The sequence below is a fragment of a genome, unplaced genomic scaffold, assembly GCF_019419815.1.
Source record: "Pyrus x bretschneideri cultivar Hongxiangsu unplaced genomic scaffold, Pyrus_bretschneideri_v1 Contig33, whole genome shotgun sequence".
NCBI lineage: Eukaryota > Viridiplantae > Streptophyta > Magnoliopsida > Rosales > Rosaceae > Pyrus > Pyrus x bretschneideri.
In genome coordinates, this window is record NW_025999646.1 from 1,738,717 (window position 1) to 1,753,070 (window position 14,354).

General features: G+C 35.7%; 1 protein-coding gene across 1 annotated transcript; it reads left to right on the forward strand.

Moving 5' to 3' along the window:
* Positions 1–10,375: 10,375 nt before the first annotated feature.
* LOC103944152 (glutaredoxin-C9-like) lies at positions 10,376–11,019 on the forward strand. The gene has a single exon (XM_009354567.3). It carries the CDS (start codon positions 10,467–10,469, stop codon positions 10,887–10,889), a length of 423 nt encoding a protein of 140 aa, XP_009352842.2. The 5' UTR covers positions 10,376–10,466; the 3' UTR covers positions 10,890–11,019.
* The last annotated feature ends 3,335 nt before the right edge of the window (positions 11,020–14,354 follow it).

Sequence of the window (14,354 nt, forward strand, 5' to 3'; positions counted from 1 at the left end):
AGCTGGTAGTAACCGAATATTTAGAGGAAGCCAACCGTGCACCCCATCTATTTCGCTATGAGCCGAGTTCGGTATCAACTTATTCGGCAGCATCGATACGTTTGCCGTGGATAGCTTCGAATTTGAAATTTTTGCACAAGTCAACTTGAATTCAAGGCCTGGATTTCAAGATTTAATTAGTTAGTTCTTCCGGTTCGACGGTACACGACGGACTCCATATCCGGTTTGGCGTTGATTGAAACTGATTCTCAGAGTTTCGGTGAAGTTGTATCGGCCCGCCATGTCATCGTGCTTCATAAAACTCGGTGGTGTGCTCGCCCAAGTTCTGTTGGTTTCTACAGAACTCGGTGCCAAAGAGAAAAATCTTCAGCAGTGACTCAAGGGAGGGTGTGAAATGTCCGTAATAGCAGTGCATCTCGGTTTGAGTCTCAACCCAGTGGCATCAATTATTGTTAGCCGAGCTCGGTGGTATCGACCCATTCGACCAATGCCATGTCGAGTTTGACATTGATTGGATTTCTTTTATGTTTCAAGGGGTTCGGTGAAACTGAGAGGGGTTGGGTGCGGTGTTTCAAATTTGATTGAACTTGGTTACATCCCAAGTTCTGATCGTCTGCCAAGTCCATAAATGCTGCCATGGAACTGTTCAATGGGCCAAATTTTTCGGCGGTAGAAATGCATGCAAGTTCAACATTATACATGCAGGGCTCAGTTGGAAGGACTATCAAAGATGCATGGTGGCAGAACACATTCAATTGAGTTTCGATGTGGGGTTTAATATTGTTTGGATTCAAAATTACATCATCGGCCAGTGCAATCAAGGACGTTGAGTAAGTATAGCTCTTGACCGTCAGATTGAAGAGTGAAGATCATTTTGTTATTATTGAAGGATAATATTTTGATTTTTATCATAATTATCTTTTAATGATAATTAAGATGAGATATGTAACCAAGCTGGAAACACGGTTGCACAATTCAAGTTGATTTTGGATGTTTGGCGTGTGAATGTGTGGGTAAGATCAGTTTGGTTGACTGACAGATTCAAGTGGTATGCTGCAAATTGATTATTATCCATTTAAAGTATGGTGATAAAACAAATGAATTTGGAGTTCACTTAGGCAGTAGAAGGTTATTATGCATGCATGGATAAAAATTATAAAGTGATGATGGAATAAAGTGCACCCTCGAATATCCTTGGCAGGATGCCAAGAATCTAGTCGGACAAATTGCATCAGGTTGGAACTCGTGGGCTTTGAAAGGATGGAAAAGATGGGATCACGTTTGAACTTTTTGATAGTGCATGATTGCACCTGGTTGGATTTGGTGGAAAGATGAGTGGATTGTCGTGATGCTTCGGTTTGAAATGCATGGCTAAGAGATAAACTTGCATGCTAATTATTTGCATGCCTTGGTTCCAACACGTGGAGATCATCAAATACTTGGATAATGATAGACAAAATAAGCAGAAAAGGAGATAATGATGGAGCTAGATTTTAAATTGGTTGGATAATTGCATGATAAGTCCATGCATTTAGTTGAGTCTGATCCATGCCAAAAATATCATGCAAAATTCAAGGATCAAGTCAGCACGTCCCTATAATACAGAGGCAGTGGTAATGAGAATGAGCTCTCTCCAATTCAATACACAAACTGCCCTGCGCAAACTCTCACTCTACGCGAAACCTTTCAACAACCTTGAGATTTATTTTTTTTTTTCCGCCAACACATCTTCAGTTTGGATAAATAGACTGTGAAGGCAACCAGTGACATCTTCAGTTTGGATAAACAACATTGTTGCCGTAGAATTAGTCGACCGTGGAGCACCTTCAGTTTGGATAAACAGCACTGCGTTGGGGCCGACTGATTACCTATCCAAGTCTCGGTCAAGAAGGATTTTCGAGTCCTTATTAGCAGAGGTCATCTCATTAGCTTTCTCCGCAAAGTGAGGTGTTACAGATTACTGGGCTCGGCATATTGAACGCCGAGTTGTTTTATGATTAGATATTTACGAGTTAGTTTTAGAGTTCGGCATTCTGACGATCGAACCACATTCACCATTAAGACATACATCTCTTTCAAGTACTTGTATCCGTATAGTTTGGTGCCGGTTCGGCGTGCTTTTACTCTTACGAATATAATCACGTGACCGAACCCGGAGCCAACAATCTGTGAACTTCGCAAGACTAGCAGCCTTGTCTTTAGGCTTTAGAACCCGAAGGCCGATATGTGTTCCTTCCTCAGCCGTAGTCACAAGATCAAGAAGTCAGCAGCACGCTCAATGCCACAACCACATATTTTACTCATCGGCCGAGCTTGACCGTCGAGTTGGCACACCCCGCACATAACCTATGGACATAGTTAGCTTATTGATTACTCGATTTAAGCGCCACGTAGGCTTAGAAACTTTTAGGGTCAACAAATATATATATATATATAGTTGGCTTGCTTCAGGATGCCACTACCGAGAAGTGAACAAAACATTCATGATTGGTGGCAGGCCAAGTTACCAAGAATTAGGTTTTTCTCGGCCCCTAAAGCAAGTTTTGAGTTTTTCGATCGACTGGTGTGGGGTCAAAGTGATTGCAAGGTTTTTCTAGTAAAGTTGTTGAGCCTAGTATATAATTGTTGCAGCCACAACGTTGGCAGAACAAAGATGTTATTGCCGAAGAAGAGTTTTCAGGATATGACAGGATTTCGTTGGCTACGAACAATTAATTTCCTTAACCATTTGGCTTACGAGCCGAAGTTCAAGGAAACTTGAGGGCAATGTTTGGACTCGATTTTACACTATTAGCTTATGCAATGAAGGCTATCAAGTGAACAACTGTCAACCGTTGGATGACAAAATAGTTAAGATAATTATTATTGAAGGATATATTATGGTTTTAAACATGATATTATCTTTTAATAATATATCAATTTATCTAGACTGAATATGATCAATATCCTGACGTTTGTTTGGAAATAAGTTTCTCTGCATGAGATAATATTAAATAAGAATGGTTATATAATAACCAATGGTTAGGAGAAGAATTGCAATTCATTTGCAATTCTCTAGTCGGCTAGTCGGCACATGTATACACGTGGAAGGTTGGGATATGTGATCAAGTTGAATTTTTTCGTAATGCATGATTGCACCTGGACTGACTTGGTGGAAAGATCAAGAGTTGATTGTTGTGATGCCTCGGTTGAAATGCATGGTTAGGAACAGTGGCGAAGCTACGTGAGGGTGAAGAGTGGCGGCCGTCACTCCCCTTGCCGAAAAACACGATTGGAGCTCGGGTTCAGCCACTCCCTTCGCCCATCCTATTGTCGGAAAACCATGGCATCAATGGGGTGCCCGTTGCAGAAAAGGTAGCTCATGTGCAAGGAAGAAGAAAAGAAAAGAAAATGTGTGTTTTAAAAGAAAAACATTTGACCGAACGACGTCGTATTCTCCATGCCTCTTAAATGAAACGTTGCATTTTACTTTTTCTTCTTTCTTTTGTTGCTTTTCTTCATTTTTCCTTTTTTTTTTTGTTTTTTTTTTCCGCTTCTGTCTTTTCTTCTATTTGACTTGGTCCCTTTGTTTTTTGTTAATGGTTTGTCTTGGTTTTGGTTGGATCTTTTGATCGGTCCCTAATTAATTGTTTTGGACATGATATTAAGACTTTCAATACTTAAAATTACCTTAATGTTGATTTTTCTTTTATCACAAACGGTAATTTCTACAATAAAAAGGTTGGTGAGTGAATTAAGCCTCACATTCATACTCAAATATGTATATCTTTTTCTAGTCATCACTACTTTTAACGAATTTCTGATGTGACTTTGAGGACTTGTTTCATAATGTCTAAAAAATTTGCGAGGAAAATGATATTAATGTTCCTAACATAGAGGATTTGCATTTCACACCCGGAAAATCAAGGCCTAAAACTCCAAGACTTACAAACTTACTTTCAAGTCCTTGGTATGCAACTAAAAGAATTGAATGGTTGCTTTAATGAGGTAAACACCGAGTTACCAATTGCAACCACTTAAGTAAAGAGAGCGTTTTTTGCTATGAATATTGTGAAACCATCACTGTGTAACAAAATGAGAGATCAACGGTTTAGTGGTAGCAAAGTTGTTTACATTAAAAGAGATGTTTTTGCTATTGTTTACTATCTAAAAAGATTTGGTTGTCTACATTTCTAGAACCTTACCTTTTTAAATTTCGCCCCTCATCCCGACAATTCCTGGCTTCGCCACTGGCTAGGAGATAAACTTGCATGCTAATTATTTGCATGCCTTGGTTCCAGCACGTGGAGGTCATCAAATACTTGGACTAGGAAACATAGTTTTAGGAGGCATGCAAAAGATAAGTCATCTAATAAAGCACGTGGCATTAAGGGAAGGATATGCATGGTACAATACCATCAAATATCGAAATTGTTTCCTGGGGCCGTTGTCACGAATGCATGTGGTCTACATCAGGGATTTGGGATTTTGATGTCACATATTAGGTGGAGGAGGTGGTAAAATCCCGATTGAACTCTACAAAGTTACTAGGTCGTGCCAAGCAAGAACTGAAAGCTATAAGTACAAGTCTCTCTATAACAGAAAGACCCTCCTCTAATTCAAAACACAAATTACCCTACGCAAAACTTCTCAACAACCTTGAGATTTTATCCTTCTCCCTTTTCTTCCCGCCAACACATCTTCAGTTTGGATAAATAGCACTATAAAGGTAACCGGTGACATCTTCAGTTTGGATAGACAGCACTAGCATCGTAAAATCAGCCGATCGAGGAGCATCTTCAGTTTGGATAGACAACACTGCTTCGAGACCGACTGGTTATTTATCCAAGTCTCAGTCAACAAGGATTTCCGAGGCCTTGTTGGTAGAGGTTATCTCATCAGCTTTCTCGGCCAATAAGTTACTACTTCAGCACATTGAAAGCCGAATTTGATATTAAACTTCGCATAACTAGCAGCCTTGTCTTCAAGCTCTAGAACCCGAAGGTCGAGACGTGTTTCTTCCTCAGCCGCAATTGCAAGATCAAGAAGTCAACAGCGCGCTTAACTCGACATCAACATATTTTACTCCCCGGCCGAGCTCAGCGGTCGAGTTAGCACGCCCCGCACATAACCGAAAGACATAGTTAACTCATTAGTTACTCGGCATGCGCGCCACGTAGGCTTGGTAGTTTTTAGGGTCAACAGTAGTATAATCCCTAAATGTAATGACTAAAATATTAAACAATATTGTTCATTTCATTGGAGTATTGTGATAGTTGATAAAAACTAAAAAGCTATCTCTACTTTTGGTTTTGCAACGGTTAAAAAAACAAAGGAAAGCTATGCATGACTACCGACATTCATGTGCGTGGGTTCCAAAAACAAGAAAAAGACCAAAAGGAAAAGTTGTACAGCATTCCCACTCAAAATCAACAGTGAGCCCACTCTTTGAGTCTCCATTTATAGTCCTCACATTTGAAGATTTCTTTGAGGTATTTTGCGAGTCTCCATATATTGAGATACATTGATGACTTCTATTCTGACCCATTAAAAGCCTTTTGTACCTGCATTTAAGAACTATATGGTTGTAGATATTTCATTTAGGTCCCAGTGTGGGATGCTCTAACAATATTTTCAACAGAGGACCAATCAGAAGATTTGCAAATTGCAACTCGTTTTATATCTGATCACAAATTAATAACGAAGCGTAATGATGTTACCATCAAACCAAAAACTTTTTCCCTAGCATAAACTGGTAGGAAACTTGGAAGTAGTTATGTACCTGCATACTGCATTTACGTCATTAGTTTTGCTTTGATAACGTTTAAAAGAGTATCGTGACGTGGTGCACATTGGACCGATATGCTAAAAAGACTTAAAGTAAGGAGCATTATACATTAAGCACATAGATTGTAGATGGACCACTTGACCGAAATAAAGGAAAAAGATTGTAGATGGACCACTCGACCCAATAAAAAAGGGAAAAAGATTGTAGATAGACCACAGAAATTACGAAACCAATGGGCCTCGGCATAAATTAACAAAGTGGTTCTTCCACAAAAATTAAGTGAAGCTGATCCTTTGACCCAAAAAAAAAAAAAAAAAAAAAAAGTTTTATTCACACGCCTACTTTCCACATATTTTTATTAATTTTTAGTCATTGATTTTCTTTTATTCATTTGATCCAACGGTCAAAAATTAAAAAATATATGTGAAAGAGAAAAATAGGTATGTGAATAGAACTACCCAAAGAAACATCTCAATTTGTTCTAAATAGAAAAATAATTTATGCACATTTTTTAATCTTTTAGCACAATTATATAGGTTTGTTTTTGTCTATTAGTTCTTATTTTCTTTATTCAATATGAACGTTAGAAATTTATAGAGCTATGCATGAGAAGAACAAATGTTTGTGGAAATCATTTCTCTACTGTAACTTTAGTACCTTTTATAGAATGTATTGGAGGGAGATGAAGATTGACTTAAGTCACACAATGGATCGGCTATCATTAAATATTGAACTCGTCATCTATAAGAGTTAAAACTTGAAATTTTCCACTTACAATCAAAGAAAAAACCACTCAAGCTTTAAATTATAAAACTCTATAGATAAATTAATATCTAAAGATAAACTTTTCACTCACAATGACGATATATTCACTTTATAAACGTCATTCTCCATCCGGTGACGCAGCAAATGTTCTGATGTATGAGGCCAGTTTTCAGTGACATACTTGGTGATCCCATCTCTTGCGTAAGTCATTTTCTATTAAGTGGGTTGGTCTACGTAAACTTGGTGGTCTAAGTGCCACAAAGTCGTGTAGAATATGCATGGCATCGAATATCGGCTACTTTAGTTTAGAGTTTAATCGTCAAACTTTCCCGCGGGCTGTAGCTGGTTTACTCTCCTAGCCGTATAACTTACATGAACCGTGGTTCGCTGCTAAAAGAAAGAACGAGTGCTTCTGAAAATCCAATTGCAAATAAGCATGTATCTAAACAATTAAAATTGAAAATTGCTCAAAGAAGAACAAGTGTTTCTAACACGTGTCTGAATAAGAAAAATTGAAAATTAAGATTGAAGACTTGTCTATTTGTGATTGGATTTCAGCAGCACTTGCTGCTCTTCTTTAACAGCGAAGCATGATTTATCTAAATTCTTAATGTAATACATTTGGAACCTTGTTTTTTGTTGTTATTAGTTTGACGTAATGAAAACTATTACGTACGCTCGCATAAAAAAATATTATATTAGAAAAACTATTATAAATATTATAAAATAGTCTTTTAACAGTTAACGTGACATTTTAGTAAAAGAGTGTACGATGACTATTTTGTAATAATATTTGCAATTTGGCATGCCAAATATGTATTCGAATTAATCCCTATATATTTCTCCTACGATAAAAGATTTGGGTTTTGGATTAAACAATAAAACCCCCAACTTGTGGATTTTAGTTTTATTTTGAGTTTCATGTCCAGTGGACGGACAAACCAACTTTTCTTGACTTTTCAAAGTAAGCTCCAAATTATTTATTTTTATAATTCTATCTACTTGCTCATTTCCACGCAATAATCCAATTAGGTCTTTTCTTCTAGTTCATCGGGTAAACCTAACTTTCTTTTCTTCCAACAAGATAACAAACTACCCATCGTATTCACGCATATTCTTACGAATTAACATTTAGTTACAATAATGGTTACCATTAAACACATGTTTAAAGAAAAATGCTTGATTGTCACAACGAAAGTTTCACGTCCGTCCCAGTACGGCATTAATCATGTGATCATGAAGCTTCTTAATATAAACATTATGCATTTAAAATCATAACACTTGACTAATTCATGTAGCGGAATTCAGATATAAATTATAAAAGGAAAGCTAATGAAAAAAGTTTGAAAATTTTGAGTTTTAATAACAATAACAAAATAAAAGGTAAAGTGAATGGTAACATGATTGATTTCTTAGTGTAAAAATATGATTTTTCGTTAAAATGAATAGTACCGAAAGCTTTTCGTTAAAATTCTCAATTATAAAATTATCATATAATTGTAATATTTTCGATAAAATATACACAAGACCATGTCGCACCAAGGATATTTACCTCAACAATAACATATTTTTTATTGAAAAAAAAAAAAAATTAAGCTCACGATCAGATCGAATCATCGATGATCGCATCACATGTGTGCCCAATGACTCAAGATTACTTCAAACACGAACCCTTGTGTCTTTGACCGCTTCCTCGTGACGTGGGGAGAATTAAAAAAAAAAGAAAAAATAATGAAACGAAAGCAACGACCACGTCACCCAGTCATCAGCAAACGTGCTAAAAACGAAAGTTTTTTCTACCACTTATACAAATAGTAAGATGTGTGTTTTAAAAAATTAATAATTAAAAAAATAAAATTTTCTAATATTTATATAAAAGAACGTGATGTACCACTCGTGTTCGATCACAATAAAAAATTTCTCGCTAAAAACGACATGTTCTAGAATCAAGTTTTTTGGGATCAGATCAGCGTTATTTTATATACGCCACGTGGCGCTGTGATGGCGACTGCTTTGGTAAGTGAGTGAGGTGTGTGGTGGCGTCTGACAACATGGGGTGTTGTCGTATTGCTACGTGTAGGCGGACGCACCGTCCGGGAGCGGCTTTTGTCGTGATATGAATGTTGGGATAATTTGGGATGAGCTAATAGTTGAGATTAGGAGATATAATAATGTCTTTCACTTTTATTTTCCGATTGCGTTGCATGTGGAAATGTTTTTAAGATAAAATAAGATGTTGTGTCTAATTTGGTAAAAATGACATGGGATCAAATATATTAATAGATAAAGTGTTACGTATTTATCCATGCATTTTGATTTCGAAATTTTCTGATTTTTTAATGATCTTTTGAAAGTTTTTTTTTTTTAAATGATTGAAAATGTTTTTTGTAGAGATATTTTTAAAATCAATTCATAGTAAAATGTAAGTAAATCTTGAAAAGACATTTGAATTACTTGTTGTAAGAAGCATATAACAAGCGCTTATTGTATGAAGCATTTCAAGTACTTTTATAACTTAAAATTTTTTTCTTTAAAAGCGATTTTAGTCGCCACTCAGTACTACGGTCTGATGGTATTCCTCTTCACTTGAAAGTAAGAGGTCTTAGGTTCAAATCTCATGGATGACGAATTCGATACTAAATTAGGTTGTCGATTGTATGCCTTTGCCGAACTCCTCCTCCCCTTAGTGTAAAAATATCGATGTACTAAAAAAAAAAAACGATTTTAATCATTTTAATAACACTTTTAGACGAAACTTAAATTATTGTTATAATTTCGAATTCTCATCACATAATAATAGTAAATATTTAAAAAACATGGTGAAAATTGATCATACCTTTCACCAACTTTGCTTTTTTCTTTTTTTTATTTTATTTCAAAAACTCTTCTCACCCAACTTAATATTGTGTAGAGTAGATTAGCATAAAATCATAAACAACTAGAGTAACTTAAATGAGTTATTATTTCTTGCCAAAATAAATAATTGAAATTCAAATGTTCAGATTTTGTTAAAAAAAAAGGTTCACAATGATAATTTTGGTAGTACTAATAACTCTGAACTAAATGATGAAGTGTCATCTTATATCATATATGTGCACGAATATCATGTTAAATAAACACCATTTAAGGAAGCAAAAGGGAAATAAGCGTGTATTTCTCGAAGTACTAGTCAATTATGTTAGGCATGTATCATGCTATACATACACTACATTTACTACATATGGCATGTGCATTACCTAGGACACAACAAGGAGCCTAATTCTTAAAATTTGAAATCAATAAAAGTAGTCATTGAATCTATCTATCGTTAATCATTTTGATATTTTCGTGAATTTTTTTATATTAAATAATGACTAAAATAACTAAAATATTCTCAATTTAATAAACAATTGACCAAAATAATTTGATAAAAATTAAAGGTATTATTATCGTACACATAGCAATACGACAACAACTCATGTAAGTAATTGAGAGCAAATGGGTATGATTAGTAAGTACTTTACCACAACATGCACGCGAGCTATGAAAAAATAAACGTGAACAATTTAATTTCGTCACAAAAGTAGATGAGAGCAAAAGAGTGTGGCCAAGTACTTTCGGCCTGAAGTACTAACAAAGAAAGGCAAAAACAGGTGGGAAAATTAATGGCAACGTGTTACGTGTGCGGTGCATCATCTAATAGTGTCGAACAACGCGGGTGACGTAAGTAAACGTCATCAACAGCAACCTGTGACGTCGCACGGTGCGCAACTGCCGTTGACGCTAAAGTCTACGCTTCTCTCTCTTCTCTCTCTCTCAACAGTTTATAAAACCCCGGTCCTCAAACGCCACTTCTACACCGCCCCCCCCCCTCTGAAAATTCTCTCTCTCTCTCTCTCTCTCTCTCTCTCTCACTCTCTCTCTCTCTCTCTAAAAGTTGAACTTTAATCGCAATATGCAATCAGAAACTATCCCACAGGGAACATGGATTCCGGGCACTCGGCCCGGCCACGCCGCACTGTCCTCACGTGACGTCCCAAGCGAGCAACATGTGGCGGCGGCCAGCGTACAAAAGCTAGTGTCAGAGAATGCCGTCACGGTTGTCGGGCGACGTGGCTGCTGCATGTGTCACGTCGTTAAACGGCTGCTCCTCGGCCACGGTGTCAACCCTACTGTTTTCGAGGTGGACGAGGACGACGAGACCGGCGTTGTCATTGAATTGCGGAAACTGACCGGAGAAGGCCAGGAGGACTGGCAGCAGTTTCCGGTGGTGTTTGTCGGAGGGAAGTTGTTTGGTGGTTTGGAGAGGGTTATGGCTACTCATATCACAGGTGAACTCGTGCCTGTATTAAAACAAGCTGGAGCTTTGTGGCTTTGAATTTTTAGTTGCTTTTTTTTCTTTTCTGGGTTTTTTTTGGGTTTGTGATTCTGCAATTTTCAATAATTTACTTAACTTACATATGATATATTTGGATTCAATAAAAAAGTTGGAGGAATACATTTCAGTAGGTACAGCTCCAAAATTGCTGATCATTTGATCATTTCTAAATTTATCTGTCTTTAATTCTGTTGATTTTTTTTTTTTTTTTGATTTATGTGGAGATAATTAATTTAAAAGTTCTTGTAATAATCGATGATATGATGTAATTTTTCAAATTTATGCTAATGACGGACAGCAGGCGAACATCCAATGGGACTGAGCTGGTTGGACATGTTTGTCTGAGATGAGACTAAATCTTCGTACTCATTTTGTTTGTGATCTCATTATTATTGATTAGTATGTGTTAAGTTTATGACAACGAAATTAAGAAGAATTAAGTTTATTAATACATGTTAATTAATGATATAAGTCACAAAAAGATCACACACAAAATAAGTGAATAAGATTTGAACTTGAGATGGTCATTTTCATTAGTTCATTCTATCAATTCATGCCTCCATTAATCAAATTTTATGAAAAATTGCTCATGTTGACGTGGCTTGTTTCAGTTGCTTATGTAAATATCGGATCATAAGAAATCAAATCGGACATATTCCAAATTTTGAATACAAATGTGTATTAACAATTGACAATCTCAATTAGCACGACTATTATTAGCACACCTCATATTAATAAACAATCAAAATAATCAATTAAGGTAAAAAGTCATAACAAAAATACGAAAAAAGATTTGGTGCATAATGTCGTAAGAAAATGTCTCATTCTGTCAAATTAGTCTTCCGCATGGTGTAGTAACTTAAATAAAAAATATAGAAAGATTGGGGTGGTGGATTTTGGGTTCCACACGCTTAATACCTGGACCTTAGCGAGCCAAACCGTAAAATATGGAAGTCAAATTGTCGGCCATAGAGGTCGACTCTTCATCTGACTCATATGAGATGAGCATGAAATTTGCATGAATTTGTCACGTTTTGTGGTGGTGGGAGTTTTCGTTCACTATGCTTGATATAAGATGACGAGGGATTTCTCAATGCGCAAAACACGAGACAGTACGTAATATGAAGTCAGGAATTGTCGAGGAGTGAGACGAATTTTTTTTTTTTTGAATAAATGATATTATTCATATTAAGGGGATGAGGGAGTAGACTAAGCTTTACAATGAGTTACCAATAATGTGATTCAAATTTGCTTTTTGCGAGAATTGAACCTAAGTCCTCTTACTTACAAATGAAGAGGAATACCACTAGACCGTAGCACTAAATCACGGGTTGGGGTGAACTTAAAAGAGTGCAAGATTAAAAAAAGATTAGCCTATATTTCATCCAACTCAGTGATCTCAATTTGTTGGAACTACCTAAAATAGTTGAGGAGGACTACCCGGAATATTTGAAGGATAACTACTTGGAATATTTGAAGGAAGATTTAAGCATTATTATTTTTTTATATATAATATCCTTCCATTATGTAATTGTATAATACGGAAAAAAAAGTCTAATATTCTTAATGCAATACCAATAATTATATAAACTATTCATTAAATAAAATTCAATTCAATTAATCAATAATCAAGAATTCAATTTTTATTTTAAATAACAATTTTATTCATCAATAATTATAAGATTTATATCGATAATCAATAATCAATAACCCTATTGATTAATTACTCTATGATTCTATATCTACTAAACAAAATTTCATATTAAATAAGCAATTAGGGTTAATGCTAATATAAATTTGGAAATTAAAAACTTTATCTAAAAGCTTGCAGCCATTTTGTAATCCATCTTTCAGAGGAGTATAAATAAATTCAAAGTCTCATTTCAACATAATCAATAAAATAAGCATTCTAAATTTCCAATAGAATCAAAGACAATGAAAATAAACATTCAAAGTTCAATTACAATCAAGTTTTACAATCAAGTTTTCCAAAGTCCAAAGTTAAATAAACATCAATCTTCAAATCTTCCAAAAGTCCAAACTTAAAATAAACATCAAAGTTCAAGTCTTCTACACCTAAAATAAACATTCCAAAGTCCAAAAAACCCAAAACTAAAGGTTCATGGTATGTGTGAACCATACACAGCAACTCAAAATACCCTTTTAAGGATGATAGCTTTGACTGAAATAAATCCAACAAAAAAATCAACCCGAAACAAGGACTATGAATTCAATTGAAAACGAATGAAATACGAATAGATGCTGATCCTTTTTTGTACCCATTGTACCAATTCATCACAACATGGGTCTTTTCGGGGTTACACTGTTGCCTAAGTTTGACAAAACTTAAAAATAAGAGTACAGAGATAACCGAATCTGAATTTCATCATCTCCATGGTCTCAACCCTTCATTTGTATACAAACGAAAAGTCACTAAAATTGGCAAATGGTATGGAACTCAGCAGAAAAAATGCCACACTTGCGCAAGAATAACACACAACCGCTTAAAAGAGTAACAGCCAGTTCATTTATAGATACAGGTGATTACCACAGTGCTCTAGTTTTAGCTAACGACACCTAAACAATGTTTATGATTTTCCCTACAGCAGAGAAGACCTCTGTGATCAAACCTAGAGATCACCCAAGTTTGAACCAAGTTTTATAATGCGACGAGACTACAACGTACTCCATGCCACTAAAGAAAATGAATATTCTTTGTAAGAGTCAGCCGACCACCACCATAATGAAATATGGAATTGAGACGGTGTTCATGATGCAGTCTAATAAAAAGAAAAAGAAAAAGAAAAATGCTAAATGGTATCAAATTTCTATGGTGTTTCATTTATAACTGATCTAGAAAAATTTTAAATTACAATCTATTGAAAATTGAAATATCTCAAATTCTCATGATCACACTACGCATATAATATATTGTTGCAGAAAGAAACCCATAAAATCGGTTGATTAATAGAAAATGCAAAGTATGAATCCTTCTCTAATCTTTATCGATAGAAAATGCAAATTAATAATTGAAAATCTGTAAAGGCCACTATTTGTCCAATCATAACCAATTTGAACCGATAAATAGAACAGAAAATTAAACACAGAGAAGTGAGAGTGTGAGACTAACCTTTTGCTATCGAGACTCGAAATGGCAAGAAGAAGCTGACGGCGAGATGAGAGACTGACGGCGAGGTGTGAGAGATTGAGAGTGAGATTGGTCGCGGGTCGTCGCTGGCATTGATGATTAAGAGAGACAGAGAGTTCGAGAGAGTGATTGAAGACCGAGAGAGAGAGAAGAGGCTCAGGTTGCACGAAGGCCTTAGGGTTAGGGTTGAGAACAATGTCGTTTCTAGAATAGGATTATTAATTAATAAAATAATTACAAAACAACGTCGTTTTGAAGAACTTCAGTTCGGTTCGGTTTTTGAACCCCATAAATCAAAACTGACCCAACCAGATTCG

Coding starts and splice junctions, on each gene's coding strand:
- LOC103944152 (XM_009354567.3), top strand. CDS start 10,467: ATGCAATCAGAAACTATCCCACAGGGAACATGGATTCCGGGCACTCGG.